The sequence below is a fragment of the Plutella xylostella genome, chromosome 31 (assembly GCF_932276165.1).
Source record: "Plutella xylostella chromosome 31, ilPluXylo3.1, whole genome shotgun sequence".
NCBI classification, from domain to species: Eukaryota; Metazoa; Arthropoda; class Insecta; order Lepidoptera; family Plutellidae; genus Plutella; species Plutella xylostella.
In genome coordinates, this window is record NC_064011.1 from 922,569 (window position 1) to 940,000 (window position 17,432).

General features: G+C 36.2%; 2 protein-coding genes across 4 annotated transcripts; both read left to right on the forward strand.

Annotated features, from left to right (window-relative positions):
* Positions 1 to 642: 642 nt before the first annotated feature.
* On the forward strand, positions 643 to 4,210 carry LOC105393510. The gene is made up of 5 exons (XM_011565285.3): positions 643 to 794; positions 1,126 to 1,311; positions 2,473 to 2,611; positions 2,937 to 3,008; positions 3,107 to 4,210. The coding sequence occupies exons 1-5, from the start codon at positions 643 to 645 to the stop codon at positions 4,208 to 4,210; spliced, it is 1,653 nt and encodes a 550-aa protein (XP_011563587.3).
* A 619-nt stretch (positions 4,211 to 4,829) lies between these two features.
* LOC105393509 (lactoylglutathione lyase) lies at positions 4,830 to 14,293 on the forward strand. Of its 3 annotated transcripts, none has more exons than XM_011565280.3 (7): positions 4,830 to 4,911; positions 5,378 to 5,450; positions 6,017 to 6,092; positions 6,625 to 6,713; positions 7,998 to 8,056; positions 10,952 to 11,062; positions 14,168 to 14,293. In XM_011565280.3, the coding sequence occupies exons 2-7, from the start codon at positions 5,382 to 5,384 to the stop codon at positions 14,289 to 14,291; spliced, it is 528 nt and encodes a 175-aa protein (XP_011563582.2). In that variant the 5' UTR covers positions 4,830 to 4,911; positions 5,378 to 5,381; the 3' UTR covers positions 14,292 to 14,293. The 3 variants fall into 3 exon arrangements, with proteins under 3 accessions (XP_011563582.2, XP_048488260.1, XP_011563583.2); XM_048632303.1 differs by lacking the exons at positions 4,830 to 4,911; positions 10,952 to 11,062 and adding exons at positions 4,966 to 5,104; positions 13,147 to 13,257; XM_011565281.3 differs by lacking the exon at positions 4,830 to 4,911 and adding an exon at positions 4,970 to 5,104.
* The last annotated feature ends 3,139 nt before the right edge of the window (positions 14,294 to 17,432 follow it).

Here is a 17,432-nt window from a genome sequence, read left to right on the forward strand (position 1 = left end):
TTACCTACCTTTACATTAGTAGGTAATGTCATTAAAATAAGATCAACATTAAAGGATTGTTCAAGTTGATAGTTTCAAATTTTCCGTTAAAACAAACCGCAGCAAATTGTAGAATCTCTGAAATCGACAAACTGATAAAAAAGAACAATGTAAAAAATATTACCCTTAGCATTTAAATCCCCATCATCCTCTGAGGCATTATGCGTCTTATTTCAAAGCAGTAACATCATGATTGCTTTGAAGTTAGGATTTGACTTGCTAATTTTACAAGTTAAAAACTGGAGTCTAACTTTTTTTCCGAAACAACCGTTTAGAAATTGCGTTATTTACAGCTTCTTGGGTTTTTAAATGAGCGTCAGATGGTTTTATCTCTTTTGAAGTGGTTAACTAATGAAAGTTATGAAAGGATATATCATACCTACCTACCTAGTCATAATATGTATAACGTACTTATGAAGTATCTATAATGAAATATATTATTTATGTAAGAAACCTCTCAATTAAGTCTCTCAAGTAAATCCTTTCCAAATGCTCCTTATAGGAAGAAACACTTACCCAAACTTATAATACCCTATGTCCCTCTTTCTATCGCTAAATAATTCCATTATCCTTTCACAGACTCCACATCTCGCTGGCCACAGAATGTGGTCATCCTTCATATTCTGCCTAGCTCTGGTATTGGAGGGAGTGAGAACGGAAGAGTTGCAAACGAGTGCGAGCGAGAGGCGAGCTAGGGAATATAACCATCGTGGTGTGGACACAAGACAATATTTGGAGGAGGTGGAACCTACTAGGTAAGCTATCGGATTCTTTGCTATTTGGAAGTTGATAGACAAATCACTAAAGTACAGAGTGACCTGAGTGCATGTTACCTGGATGGAGTCAGGTTTCTTTGCCCCTTTTGTTATGTACTTACTTCCATCCACTCAATCCCAAGTGGATCCCGAGAAAAGTTAATAATTTGTTTTGCTTGCATTACACTAAAATCTTCTTTCGTTTTATCTGCAATAAAACCTAATCCCAACATATCATAAATTCCACAAGACTCGGTACTAGTGAATCTGTCTATCATTAACTTTGTTATAAGTAAGTAAAAAATAACGCTATCATCCTATCCACTTGCAGAAAAGGCCCAGTGCTGTTCCCGAATGACGCGCCGCCGCCGCCGCGCCCGCCGCTCGTGGTGACCTCCAGGCCTCTCCCGGAGTCCATAGCTCGGAGTGAGCTGAACCCCGACCCTCAGACTACTGCCAGCCCCCAGAGGAACAACGTTGGAGAGGGGACGAGGGTTCATACTGTTTATAGACAGAGGTTAGTGATTTGTAGATTTTTTTCTAGCCAGCATCATACGAGTAGCTCCAGAATAGATTTAGATTTAGATTTAGATTTGTTTATTGATAATTATTCATTACATGTCAATATTAAAAGTTATACATCAGTACACCAAAGTTAAAATTAAATAATTATATCCAAAAATTGTCACAAACAATGTCAAGATAAAATAGAATAATTACGAAAATTCAATTAGTTTCAATGTCACAGTAACAAATAATAAAATAATATAATATAAAAACAAATTAAAATTATCACATTGATAGGTACCTACATTATTAAAATAGAAATTGTCAGATAAAGAGACAATCATTAATTCTACCTGTCGATGAATTCTCCTACCGTGTAGAATGCCTGCATAGCGAGCCATTTTTTGAGTTTGTATTTAAATCCTTGTAGTGTCTGCATACTTTTTACAATCAGCTACAGAAGAACCACCGACACTTACGGAAATAATAATCCATAAGAAGCATCGCTATTGTCCATCATTGCAGGCCCTTCTAGGCTACTTTTGAAGTTATGGAGATAAGCGCAGGAGCACTCCTAAACTTCATATTTCTACAGTACCTGTATTTCATTATTTACCCCCCAATCCGTAGAGCTTTTCGACACTTTACAACAGGTTTAAAAAAAACGTTGAATATACGATTTCAAACTTTTTAACTTACGTTAAAAGTCGAAACTTGTGCGTTTCAAAGTAAATTTTAGTCTTGATGTAAATTAACAATACGATCTATGAATTTATACATAAATAAATAATATAAGTAAATATAAACACTCACACCCTTACTAATGTACTCCCTTGCGGGGTAGGCAGAGGTGCATTGCTGCACCCACTTTTCGCCAGTGTTTATGTAAGTTACATTGGGTCTATGAATTTGAGGGCCAATATAATATTCATTAAGATTATACGCTATAATTCGTGTCTGCTAACTTTTCTTCTTAAACTTATCATTAATCACTGTACAGATACAGCGCTATGGTTTATCATAGCACCAAGCTGAGCTAGAACCCGTTTCTGCACCGGGAAGCAACACCCTTGCTCATTTTCCTTTACCTTTTTTTTTATTATTTATTTTTGTGTTGTTTCCGTGTGTGTGTGAAATAAATGTATTTTCTTTCTTTCTTTCTTTCTTTCAGATACCAGAACCCGGTGACCCCCACGCCTCTGATCCTCGTGAACGCGGTGACAGGGCGGCCGGTGCCGTTCGAGGGGAATCTGGACTACGGGGTGGGGCAGGTGCAGGTGCTGAGGCCGGCCAGGCCGAGGGGATACCAGGTAGCTATCGACTTCTACACGAATATTATTTGAAGGAGGAGATATTTGATTGAACGGGGTAAAAAACTACTGGAATGATTTCATTTTTTTTTTCAAGATAAACAATATTTTTTAAACTATCCTGGCTATTTTAGCTCGACGCAAAAAATGCACACTTCGAGATGTGACAAAAGTTTTCCGTCGCACTTGTCGCAGGATGTGAGTGAACACGATGCAAAACTTTTGTCACGTCTTGCCGTGAGCGTCTAGCGCCCCGTGCTAGCCCCGCTGGATGTTATAGGCAATGTTGGCAATTTTGTAATAAATATTTACCATGTCTTTTCAGGTAAAGGAACCGGAGTATTCTAATCGGTACGAGACTAATCACATTGATGACAACGAAGGTGATCTGAGTCAGGTAAGCACTTAATAATACCTTTGAAAAGAAAAATGATAAAAATTATACAGACGAAGCTTTTATTTATCAATAAAAATAATGAAAACATTTCTTTGCAGAATTCCAACTACGCGTTCTCTTACAAGGTGAAGGACCAAGCCACAGGCGATGACTTCTCACACTCGCAACAAAGCAGTGGATCGGCCACCAATGGAGAGTACCGGGTTCGACTCCCTGACGGCAGAATGCAAATCGTTTCTTACACTGCCGATGAAAACGGCTATAAGGCTGACGTACGATACGACGATGAAGACAAAGTAGGAAACACTGGAAATAGGATTGATACTAGAGAAAATAATGTGAACTATGGCAAGGCGGATAATGGAGTAGGTTATGTCGGCAACAATCTAAATTACGATTACAATGTTAATAATGATGCGAAATATAAAGTTAATCGAGTCAATTATGACGGTAGGAATGATGCTTTTGGGTTAAATGTTGATGCTGCTAATGATGCCAAGTTTGATTACAATGTGAAAAATGATTATAATGTAGACTACGGACGGAATGCTGACTATTCATATAATGAAGGTAATTCTGTAAACTATGATAATAGGATTTATGATAATGATAGACAGTTTTATAAACCATCAGCACCAGTTAAGGAGGAATACTTAGACGAATCAAAAGACTACGATAATGTTGAAAACGACTATTCAGTCGAATACAAGGGTAAATACGATAACTATGATCCGCATCGGACTAAATTCAACACGTTTGCTGACACCAATGGGAATGAGAAACAAAACATAATAGTGGTGCCAAACGAAATCGAGGGAAAAGCAGATTTGAAACCTTCAATAGAAGATTTGCGAAATCTATTCTTGCACAGGAAACCAATTCCATCAACACAAGGGTATTCGTTTAGAAAAATACCTGTAGAAATAAACGTGCCTTCGACAACCCCAAGAACGAATTCTTTTGAATCGTCAACAGAACATGTTGTTGTAATAGGAGGAACAAAGCCAAGTCTGTATACTAATGTAAGAAGCACAGTAGCGACCCCTGTAACTTCACCATCACCTGTGTATCAGAGATATACACCAAGTGAGTACTTGGCTTCAACTGTCAGTGCTTTCAGAAATGTAGATCTGTCCGGGCCAAAACCAGTGCTTTCTAATAGTTTTATTGACAGAATTAACAGATATTTAACCTTCAAATAAGCAAAGTTTGTAATAAAGCTGTCGAATGTTAGTTTAATAAATAAGTTACCATTAATTTTGTTGGAATGAAGATTGCAATGCATCTAAGGCTTAAGACGTAGGTATTGTTTATTTATTTAAGCAAATCTTTAGTATCTATCGATATTATAAGTAATTATGATAAGAAGGCGTTAGTTATAAATTAATGTAAGTTACCACAAAGAAGTGATTAATGAGAATAAGTAATGTGAAGTTACCATTGTAAAAGTCTGTGTAGATAGTTTGTAATAAATTATATTTTTATGAATGTTTTTATGATCAATTTTGTTTTATTTATTCTGCGCGTTAAAATTGCCTAAATTTATACTTATACAGTTCAGTTTTCATAATTTTATTTACAATTAGGTTAGGTTTCATTAGTTAAATGTTAATTAATATTATAGTAAAGGATAATATTATAGGTTTAATCGGTTTATGATTCCTCCGCATAGACCGCCATGACCATAATATCATTTATGTTATTGATTATAATAAATTGTCCTTAAAATTATTTATAACTATTATTCCGTTTTCACATCACAATAAGACACTGGCAGAGCTTGACAGTGACGGCTGATAGGATGACCGGTGACAGCACAATGTCAGTCAATGTAATTGTCATTGTCAGTTTGCGTTGACATTTTTCAGCTGGGACTTGGTTGGATCGAAGTTCTCGATTTTCTGTAAGTTATTGAAATAACAATTCTATTGTTATTTAATCATCTTACCTTATCTTTGTTCTCTTCACATAACACTTACATAAACCTATTCTTATCAGTCGCACTTACTTATATCGAAGTGAACCACTTCATAAATATACTTACTTACTTTGCGGCGAGTCGGCATATTTATATTAAATTAGATCGAATAACGCTGGTAAGTAATTTATATTGCTGTTTTTTTTTACGGCAAATACTTACTTGACCTTATTTAAATGAATCTATCATGTCATGATCACAAACTATTGAATTCAATCTTTTTACAACTTATAAGTACTTATTTATGTTTCTCTAACATAATCATTTATTAAATCATTTTAATTTAGTACCTTCATCATTAGTCTCTTTCCATTTAAATCTTGACATAGGCATCTCCTAAATTGTTATTTATATTTTGAGGTTATACATAAGCTTTTGGACCTAATTTCAGAATAATGGCTGCTGGGGGATTTTCAGCCCAGGAGATTGAGGCTTTGTGCCAGACTCCTGATCCGAACACCAAGGTTAGTGTTTACCACAATCAGCCAATATTTATCTGCTTCCAGTATAAATTAAGCCTAGTAGTCTCAGTGAATTCTCCCAGAATAACAGAAATGATATACTTACTTAAGTACTTAGCAAAGATGTATGCTCTATCCATTTATAATGAAATGTGCAAAATTTACCGACCGAATGGCGTAGTGGTTAGTGACCCTGACTACTGAGCTGATGGTCCCGGGTTCGATTCCCGGCTGGGGCAGATATTTGTTTAAACACAGATATTTGTTCTCAGGTCTTGGATGTGCCCGTAAAATGGCAATAGGCCCGCCCCCTATTACATTGGGACTAACATAACACTCTGGCGAAAAGTGGGTGCAGCAATGCACCTCTGCCTACCCCGCAAGGGAGTACATTAGTACAAGGCGTGAGTGCGTGTGTTTGTGTGTATGTGTGTGTGCAAAATTTAGTTACACTGGGAACATAGCCTTAGATAAAATGAGAGTACCCCCAAATATAAACTGAAAATTCTACCAGATGTATCCTACAAAACTAACACAAGTTTATGACACAATATTATGGTATTTTCCAGGATTTCCTGTTCCAGCAGACGATGTACCGCATCAAGGATCCTCGCAAGTCTCTACCTTTCTACACCGGAGTGCTCGGTAAGTTTCATTATTAACTAAGCAAACAATTAATAACATAAGGTTGTAGTAAGGCCATTATGGCTAGGTGGGGATTCATGGATGCACAAAATCTGAATTGCTTGTGTACATGGGAAGAGCTCATGGCCGCTACCAGCAGTGCAGTATCAGTGGCCCAGTATTATTTAGCGACTTTGTTGGTTTGTCGTCAACACAATAAGTAGAAGAAGATTATTAATTACTTTCTCATCTGGTTCAGTCTAGAACCACTTGAATAAGCAGGGAACGCCACACAACATGCAAGACAAATGTTTATTGGAGTGAGTCTGGAAGCTAAAAGACAACTTGTTTATAAAATTTATAATAACAAAAGGTGTTCTATCATTTCCTTATTCTGATGATGCCAAATAATTATGTATGGCTCTAATGGTCGATCCAATCAGGTCCAGTTTTAAGTATAAAAATTGTAGTAGGGTAGTGCCAATTTCACCTCATTTATGGTACAAATGCTTTTGTTTCTTTAGTTCATTAATAATGCTCTCTCTCCTTGCAGGCATGACGCTGCTGCAGCAACTTCACTTCCCCGAGATGAAGTTCTCTTTGTTCTTCATGGGCTACGAGAACCCTAGCGACATACCCAAGGTATGCTCACTGACCTGTCTGACTTGGCTCATCAGCAGCATACCTACTCAGCACCGCTACCAATTTGAAGAAAGAAAATTCCTTTATTTCCAACACACATAGAAACAACACACTCATACGTTCACAAGAAAAGGTTAAAAAAAACCGGCCAAGTGCGAGTCGGGCTCGCGCACAAAGGGTTCCGTAGCAGCAAAATTACAGTTAAATCAACCTATCTCAAAAACTATAAGAGATACTTTGATCAAACCAAAAATCGTTGAAAGAGTTAATTAGCATGCATCACCTCTATTTTTTTTAGAATTTTATACCCCGTAGTTATAAAAATAGAGGGGGGGGGACATACTTTTTACGACTTTGAGAGCTGATATCTCAAAAACCGTTCACTTTAAGAAAAATGTTTTTTTTAGAAAACTTTATATCATTTTAAAAGACCTTTCCATTGATACCCCACACGGGTATGTACATCGAAAAAAAAAATTTCATCCCTCAGTTACATGTATGGGGGGCCCCACCCCCAATTCTTTTTTTTACTATTTAGTGTCATATTTTTGTAGCGGTTCATACAACACATATTCCCATCAAATTTCATCACTGTAGTACTTATAGTTTCCGAGTAAATCGGCTGTGACAGACGGACAGACGGACAGACGGACAGACGGACATGACGAAACTATAAGGGTTCCGTTTTTGCCATTTTGGCTACGGAACCCTAAAAGTAGTAAAAAAATTAGCATGAATGTTGCTTCTCGGTGCCAAAATGGGTTCTATCTCAGCTTGATGCTGTGGCAGGTGTACTACAGCACACCATAGCGCAGGTTTTCAACTAGAACCCCTGGGTGAAGTAATTTGTGTGGGCATGTCACCGTCGTGAAAGGATTAGCCAGTATTATTGTTACTAGTTGTTCCCGCGAGTTTCGCTTCGCCTTAAAAAGTTTTCCAGTACGAATACCGCGATGAAAAGTAGCCTGTGTGTTAATCCAGGGTCTCAGCTAACTCCATACCTAATTTCGTTAAAATCGGTTAAGCCGTTTTGACGTGAAGAAGTAACAAACACACACTCACAAACTTACAAATTTATAATATTAGTAGGATTGCTTGACATACAAAAAAAAAGCAAAATAACGCATCCTTCCTCGTCTACTACTTACCATTTCTTTTAAATCATCATCATCAGCCCGTAATCGTACAGTGCTGGTCATAGAAGAGCCACAACACTCTATCCTCGGCCTTCCTCATCCAGCCACTACCGATCACCGTCTAAGTTATTGTTTTCTGCAATTTCAGGACGAAGCTGAAAGGAAGAAGTGGGCTATGAGCAGGAAAGCGACGCTCGAGTTGACTTAGTAAGTGTTGCTTTCGTCAGTTTTTAACCCCAAACAAAAAAGAGGGTTGTTATAAGTTTATCGTGTTGTTCATTATTATATCAGTTCTTCAGTTCTTTATTCAGTAAACAATTAACTTATTGTATTTGAATTTAACAATAAAAATAACATAAATATCTATGATTAACATAACAATAACATGCACAACAATATTATTATATACTTACAAGCAAAAATATTCATTATAGGAAAACAAATTTTATAAGATAAAAAAAAAATACTGCTAAATTAATTATCAATTTTGTCGTTTATAAATTCCTCAACTGAGTAGTAACATTTCTTCAACAGGTACAATTTTAGTTTTTTACTGAATAGTTTATGAGCAGTCAACTCTTTATATTCTATAGGCAGGTGATTGTACAAATGGAGAGCTTGATACTTTGGTGAATGCTTCGCTATGTCAAGATTTGGGCAGAAATCAGATTTGAGATCCTTTCTTCTTGTCTGTAATCGAGTTTGTCTCTCTGATTCAGATTCTAATCGTCGTAGATATTTTACTAGATGGGAAGTGACCACCAGAATATATAAGCATGGCACTGTTAGAATGCTCAGTTTAATAAATACTTCCTTACAAGATTGACGCTGGGACATTCGCATCATGGTCCTTATTGCTCTTTTTTGAAGAACAAATGCCCTATTTATATTACATTGATAACTATTTCCCCAAAAACGTACGCTGTACCGTAGCTTAGACTCAACCAAGGCGTAGTACACCTGCTTAAGGTGGTTAATTCCTAGCTCATCTCTCAGGCTACGAAGGGCATAACAGGCTGAACTTATAGCACTGGAGACATATTTTAACTCTTCGTTCCAGTTAAGTTTGGAGTCAATATGAATACCTAGGAATTTCACGGAATTTACTAGTTCTATTTTATTATTATTTATATGAATGTCGAGTGTATCATTATTCCTACTTGTCGTTTTAAAAAGCATCGCGTTTGTCTTGTCAGTATTTAATTTCAAGTTATTAATCCTAAACCAATTATCAAATGTCATTAATATAGCATTAGTCTTATTACTAAGTGATTTTATGTCATTTGAATTAACTATAGCGTTAGTGTCATCGGCAAATACTACAATGCTTATGTCTGGGAAAGACTGTCCTATGTAACCAATTAAATCATTTGTGAATAAAATAAATAAAATAGGTCCCAAAATTGATCCCTGTGGAACACCTCTTTCTAATTTCACCAATTTTGATCTATGAGTATTTTCACAATCCCTCTCCCTGCTAATAATTTCAACGAATTGTTTTCTATTTTTAAGATAAGATGTCAAAAGTTCTAGAATGTCTCCCCTCACTCCATAATAGTCAAGTTTTTTAAGCAATAAAGCGTGATCCACCATGTCAAAAGCAGCGCTAAGGTCAAGAAATATACCAGCAACTTTTAATTTGTTATTTAACTTTGTGATTGCGTCATCAACTAACAAATCAACTGCGTCAATTGTACCAATATTTTTTTGATAACCGAATTGTCTATCATGGATTACATTATTACAGGCAAGGTGGACACCAAGCTGTCTTTTAATCATTTTTTCAAATATTTTTGACAGTATAGGTAACATGGAAATCGGTCTGTATTTTTTTGGGTCGGTATGAGACCCTGATTTGTGAATAGGCACAATTGACAACATTTCAAATAAAATGCTCACCGATTTTATTTTATTTTCGACGAGATATCACAAATTTAGATGACCCGTATTTTTTTATTTCTTAATATTTCTATGTTTTAATATATTTTTTTGATTTCAAAGTTCAAAATATTTTTAGTATGAGTGACGTCACGTCGAGGCTTGGGATAAAAATATTTTCGTTGCCTGCCTAACCTAAAAAAAAAAAGTTGGATGACATTAACTTGACATGAACAAGGACCAATCAGCTTCAACTTCAACTTTATTTTGTGGCAAGGACCAATCACGTACTTCCGTCATTGACAAGGACACATAAAAGTGACAGACATTTGAGTGATGTTTGTCATTGTCATTGTCAAAGTGACATAACATGTTTTTTTGTTGTTTATGTTTTAGAAGTAAAAGCCCGTTTAATTATTATGCCACATCGTGGTGTCACGAATGATAATTTAGATTTTTATGTTTTTCTCTGAAATAAATCAAAAGAAAAATCGGAAACATTTTTTTTTTGTGAATATTAGAGCCATATCTCTAAATGGTTTTCGAATTTCAACTGTATAAAATTTTGAAATGTTGTCAATTCTGGCAATCTTTAGTTGTTCAGGGACAATTTTGTCATGAAGACAGTTATTGTAGAAACAACTAAGAGGTTCAGCAAGAATATCAATGTGATCCTTAATAATGGTGATAGGAATTTCATCGTGACCATAGGAATTTTTAGCTTCAAATTCTTGTACTATTTTCATAACCTCTGAAGGTGATATTTAATCAAAATCGGCTCAGCCGTTCTAAAGCTAAGGAACTTGTAGTGTTAAATATCGGGGGTTTTAACGTTGGTTAGGTTATTACAAATAGAGGGTAAAATTTTATCAGTGAACTGTCCGAAGACCAATCAATGAGTAAGTAAGTACATTAATTTTAGTGCTAGGCGAACGGTTAGTGCAGTAGTTAGTAATTCTGCTGGGGCGAGCGTTTCATAAAACTGTTGCCGTCAGTGTCTAACACAAACATTCAGACGCGACAGCATCAGCATTATTCCCCAGATAACATTTATCTGTCCATTGAAAAATCAGCCCTAAATAAACAACAATTTTATTCTTCAGATAACGTTTATCTGACTATTGAAAAACCAGCCCTTAGCCCAGATACTTTTCTGTAATAACCGACTTCCTCCACCACAGTTTCCCAACACCCTGTATAACTATAACACCCCTCTCTCCACAGCAACTGGGGCACAGAGTCCGACGACTCGGCGTACCACAACGGCAACTCTGAGCCGCGGGGATTCGGACACATCGGACTTTTAGTGGCGGATGTCAGCACCGCTTGTGACAGGTACTTAGATTACAATGTACGAACTAGATGGATGGATGTCAGTGCAAAAAATGCTCGTGACAGACAGGTTTGTTATATTTACACACACGACAATAATTAGACAAATACGACTGTAGTAATAAAACTACTATTAAACTTTGTAAAATAGAACGTGACTCCAATGATAGCTGTCAAATGCATACGTTTTATTTGTCATTTGTTGGTTGTCAATGGAGAATTTAATTTATTTAGCAACCATAAAAAACTGTCCATCAAAAAGCGAAGGATTCGTGGACTCATGCGATATTTTTCAAAGTAAGTAGGTATAAGTAAATACAGTGCCACAAACTTATCTGTTTCGGTGAGAGCGAACTAAATTGATCCATATCTCATTATTTACTAATGAATTATATATTAATATAGATTAAATGGGTAAATTAAAACCACAAGAGTGAATTACCACTACTGGCAAACTTAAAATCTTATAGAATGAAGAAATATTACACATTTACGTGAGCTGTCACCGGAACAGATAAGTTTGTGGCACTATACTTTACTAAGGGTGCGTTGCACCATTTAACTTTAACTATTACAAACGTCACATCATCTGTCAAAGCATCGGTTAAGCGAAAAATTGGTTGCACCATTCAACTATGGTTAAAATGACGTCATAACTTTAACGATAACCATAACCACCCCATGTTGGCCGGTTACTGTTAAAGTTAAAGTCAGGTAGCTGTCAAACCCGTTGTATAACCTCAAAGTAACAGTATTACGTACAAATATTAATATTCAATAATTCTTATCATGTCGCTTCTACGTGAAATAGTGCTTGAAACAAGTTCCTCAGAAATTGAGATTGAGGTGGAGTAAGTACGGAACTTACGAAATATGAAGAGAAAGGTGTACTTTCAGAGAACTGATAGATTCGCAGATTCCAGGTCTCAAAAATGTGGCTCGTGTGTTGGCTTTAAAACTAGAACCTTTCTTACTGCCTCCAACGACGAAGTAAGTGCACCTATTATTATGTTGTAGGTGTAATGATCATCTTCACCACCAAATAAGCGTCCACTTCTAGCCATGGGCTCTTCCAAGGAGCGAAACAACACTGTGCCCTCGGCCTTCCTTATCCAGCCACTACCGGCTACCTGCCGGTTGCCGGTCCAGCGCAGCAATCTAATATCAAAGTAACCTACGTAACTCTTTAATTGAATAACCTTGTTTTCAGAAATTTCGCAATCACTGAAATACAGAAATATATCAATGAAAATAAGGACAGAACTAAGAAGAGTGCAGCCCATTATTGTGGCTAGGGCATAGCTGCATAATATATTATGTAAACAAAATAGAGACCCTGTGCTGTACCACCAGCTAGGTTTTTTATGATGATTCATCATCTGATAAAGAGGAACCTGTATATGCAGTTAACAGGAATGATGAGCATAATCGAAGGATGTCAATAAATAATTAAGTATTTTAATTGATTACATCGTTAGTTTTTATTTCAACTTGTTAAGAATTAATTAATAATTAAGGCTTCTATTCTATTCTATTCTCTGGGGGTGTAAGTACCTGCACCTGGCTCTCTCGAATGGAACCTTTGTGCATATCCCCAAGGTCTAAACTGCCTTCCAAAGCTTGGACCATTTCTCCACCACGCTGGTACATACCACCATCTTTTGGTCAATATTTGGAGGAACAACAGACTTAGTTCCTATGACATGTTGACTTTGAGTGCTTTGACAGAGAATGACGGCTACAATGTACTCTGTGACGGCTTCAGTCCGACAGCTAGATTTGGTATTGCCTTACATAAAAACGTTTCCCACAATAACTTTGGGGATAATTATGTCTCAAACGAATAGCAACCCTAATAACATTAACAATGACCGACGATTTGATGGTGCAACACGTTACAGTAAAATATTAACTGTAACGACTCTGTCATTGCTAAGTTTAACCTTAACTATTACGATAACCGGGATGTTGATGCAACCCACCCTAAGTGAATGATAGAACGACCGATTGAGTTACTTATTAAAGCCGCAAAAGAGTGATTGAATTAGGGGAACGGTGAATGAATGAAGCAGTAAGGCCTCAGAACGCAACTGGGGCACAGAGTCCGATGACTCGGCGTACCACAACGGAAACTCTGAGCCGCGGGGATTCGGACATATCGGACTGTTGGTGGCGGATGTCAACACCGCTTGTGACAGGTACTTGTTTGCACAGTACTTAGATTAACAATGTAACTAGATAAATTACACCGCACTAGCATCACCGAGCTCTTATTTTAAATTCGTTCGGTTAGAAGATTTGTGACTATTCATTGGTATAGTGCCACAAACTTAAACACAAACTTAATTGATCGATATCGCCATTTTAATTGAGCGATTATTGATCGATATCGCGATTTTAATTGAGCGATTATTGATCGATTAACACTACCGGAAAAATTATAATCTTATAGATAGAGTGAAGAAATATTAGACATTTACGGGAGCTCTCACCGGAACAGATAAGTTTGTGGCACTGTACAATGTCGGTCATTGGGTTTAACTTAAAACGGTCTGACAGGAAACAGGTTTTTTTGCTTTGTTTTTCTGCGTCTGTTTGTCTGTTAATAAAATAGACTACCTACTTATTATACCTATGATATTTTTTATTTAGTTTTTCCACTGCTGGGCAAAGGCCTCCCCTTTTGTCTGCCACACTTTTCGATGCTGTGCACCCTCAGCCCAGTTGTTATCAAACTTATCCAGGTCGTCCCGCCCTCTCTTTAAAATGAGATTAAATTATTTTTTATTTATTTTTGCATGTATGTGTGTTAATCATAATTAAACTAACAATATACTTGGTTAAATTGTTTAGTTTCTATATAAATTAATTATTCTTAGAGCGTCAAAACTTTTGTACAATTTCTGGGAAGGCACTGACTCCTGACATACAGATGCTCCTAGTTTAGGAGTCAGGGCGTCACCATTTAAGTTAAGTTTTATTTCACAATAAAATTATGTTTTTATGTTTTATCTTCGTCTCGGCCTGCCTCTCCGCCGGCGCCCGTCGCCCGGCACCCACTCCATACCTATTATAGGTATTTCTAATCCTCCCATTTTTTCGTTCCAGGTTCGAGCAACTAGGAGTGAAGTTCATCAAAAAGCCTAATGACGGTAAAATGAAGGGACTGGCCTTCATACAAGACCCCGACGGCTACTGGATAGAAATATTCGACCAGAAAACCATTAGTTAGAGTTTAGAAGTGGTATAGCGTCCGTGAATAAAGAAATAAGGGGAAAATGGCGGTTATTTTCGCAGGGATTTGGTATTCACGGGGACTTTACAGTCGGATAATCATATATTATTATACAGGGTGTTGCAAAAAGGGTATAATAAGCCGAAACCAGCATGTGCAGCATGTTTTATCTAAGCCCGAATCTGAAATCAGAATTTACTAAAAATAACTAAGTATCTATGGATTTTTTTTTTTATCACGAATTTTGAAATTCTGATTTCAGATTCGGGCTTAGATATAACATGCTGTACATGCTGGTTTCGGCTTGGTATACCCTTTTTGCAACACCCTCTATAGGTAGTTATACACCAACAATTTGTATGTTAGAATCACAGGTTTAATAATCATAAGGTAACCAACGTTAAAATCCCCCGACATTCAACACTAAAAGTCGCATAACTTTTGACCGGATTAGCCGATTTTGGTAAAATAGGAATAGGAACGCTCGGGGTAACATTGCCTATGACCCAAAAAAAACAAATCGAAAATCGGTTCAGCCGTTTGCGTGCTACGCTACCACAGACACATTAAACTTATAAAATTAAATAACACCCCTCTTTTTTCGTCGGAGGTTAAAAATACTTACACACATACATGAAGATGGCCGGTACACTTATCAAGTGGAATGAATACAAGTTTTAAATATAAAATTAAGTATACTTATTCTTACGTTAAGTTTCATAGAAATATTGTTAAATTGTTATACACGCTTTTATACTGTGACCAATATAAATGTGGCATTTTATTATATTCGTTCTTTTATTGAATTTAATATTTTTTACAAAAGTTATAAGTGGTTATAAGTACGAAAAAATATCTAGTACATAGTTCAAAGTCACTTGACCAGCAAATATGGTATTTTTCTTCATACAGGGTGTTAAAGGATATAGTAGGCCGAAAAGGATGACTCAGAGGGTTTAGGGCCACTTGCACCAACATTTCGTGTCAAATTTTATATGGACGTACGTTTCTTAAATCGAGATTTGACACTAAACCCTAGATTTAATATGTTGGTGCAAGTGGCCCCAATTCTATTTTGCTGCCCTTACACTGAGTTGCAGAAAGAAACTTTAAGCTAATGTCAACCTTCAATTAAATGTATTGATTGCCTTGCTTTGACAGTATACGGACAGAAAGAGACAGACTATAGATTTAATGCCGACATTAGCTTAAATTTCCTTTCGGAAACTCAGCGTCAATGTTTTTTCATTTGCGTCTTTCACATAAACACTTATTACTAATCTGCTATTTTAATTAAAAATAATCGAATTTCACGCCAAGTTAAAATAACATAACATAATTATTTCTTTAATAAAACGAGATATTGTTTTTTTTGCATCTTCTCCACACTTTGTGCTGACAATATGTGGCGGTTGGTCGCTAGTTTGGTTGCGCTGGCTGAGGTAGCGGCTTTGAATCCCGATCAAGTGAGTTTCTATACCTACTTTCCCTGCTGATAATCTAGTTATAATAATCCTTTTTCCCAGAAGTCACATAGGTACTTTAGAATTCATGTGTTATTTTTATTTGGATATTTTATAAAAGTAATGGTGTCACACTGAGGTGGACTTAAGCTTAATATTACGAGAGTCCTATGTCCAACAGTGGGAGATTATAGTTTTTATTCACTGCGACTTTCTGTTTTTTTTAGCAACGAGACAAACCTCCTAGCTTACTCGAGAAAGACCCTTTTTACACCTATCCGAACACCATTTCTAAATTAAATACCACAAATGAAACTGAAAAGCCACTGGTTTCCAATTTAACATACTCGAATGATTCAGAGTTAGTGCAACTCCCGAGAAATCAAAATGATTACGATCTAAAAATGGAGAATGACACACTTAAGTATAAAACAAATGAGAACCGAATGGAAGCCAACAAAAATGTCGATGAAACAGCTGAAAATGTTACAGACAATGTAAGTGTTCGAAATGAAACTGAAGTTTCAAGTGAACACGAGGAATTTGAGAACACCAGAAGGCACTTTCGACAACATAGAGTTAAACCTGCAGAAGATAAGAAAGGTTTAGGAAATAGACCAAGACCGCTTAAAACTGTTAAAATAAATGGACTGGTCGATGATCCGAAAAGTCAGGTAAAGCACAATGTAAACGAACAGGAAAATCTTGATAGTTTAGAGAAATTGGAGGATAAATTAAGTAAGCAAACACTAAGTTTGGAACCTCGTTTAAAGTTAATTAAAATTTTGTCTTTAAATGATACAAAGAAAAGGCAAAAACTTGTGCGTTTGTGGGTGCAACTGTATGGTAACCGAGTTGTCAAGTTTCTACCGAATGAAGTCAGAGGAAAGGTGTCGAATAATTATTTTATCTACTTCAAACCCACTAGCAAAGCTTTAAAATGGTTATACAACTTATGGATTCAACATAAGTTGGACCCTGAAAATTTTATTACTTCTAAAAAAAACAATGATGGAAATAAAATGGAATTAAATGTTCAAACTAATCATAAATATGACGTTAGAACAAATACAGATATTGATTTATCAGACATAAATACTGCAAAACAAGATATTATAAATAATTTAAAAGTAGCCTTTGGGAAATGGATAACTCAATATCCTAATTTGTATCAGTTACCGAAAAGAGACCGTTGGCTGAAGTTTAAAAACTATTTAACTCAAAACCGTGAAATAGATAGAGAATTTTTGGAAACAGTAATTGCTAATATACTTAAAGAAGATGAGTATAATCCTGAATTTGAATATACGTGGTTAAAAAAAGGTAATACTGAAACCCAATATGATGGTAATCTGGAAGAAATAAAAGAACAGAAGTTAAGTATAGTTAATCAACGAACTGGACATAAACATAAGCCTATTCAAGTTACAGCTGCCACCATCACACATGACGATAACCCGAGTAGAGCAATATTAGATAACATTGCTATAAATAATGATGATACAGGAGATGGCCGGAATTCGCTTGCTGAATTAGAATCGAAACTTCAATTTCATCGGTGGCTTTTACAACATCCCCAAGCTAGACAGTTAACTCCTACGCAGCAAATTAGGATATTTATGTTGGATCCACGAAATCCAAAAATAAGTAAGCAAGCCTTAGAAATAATTTTGAA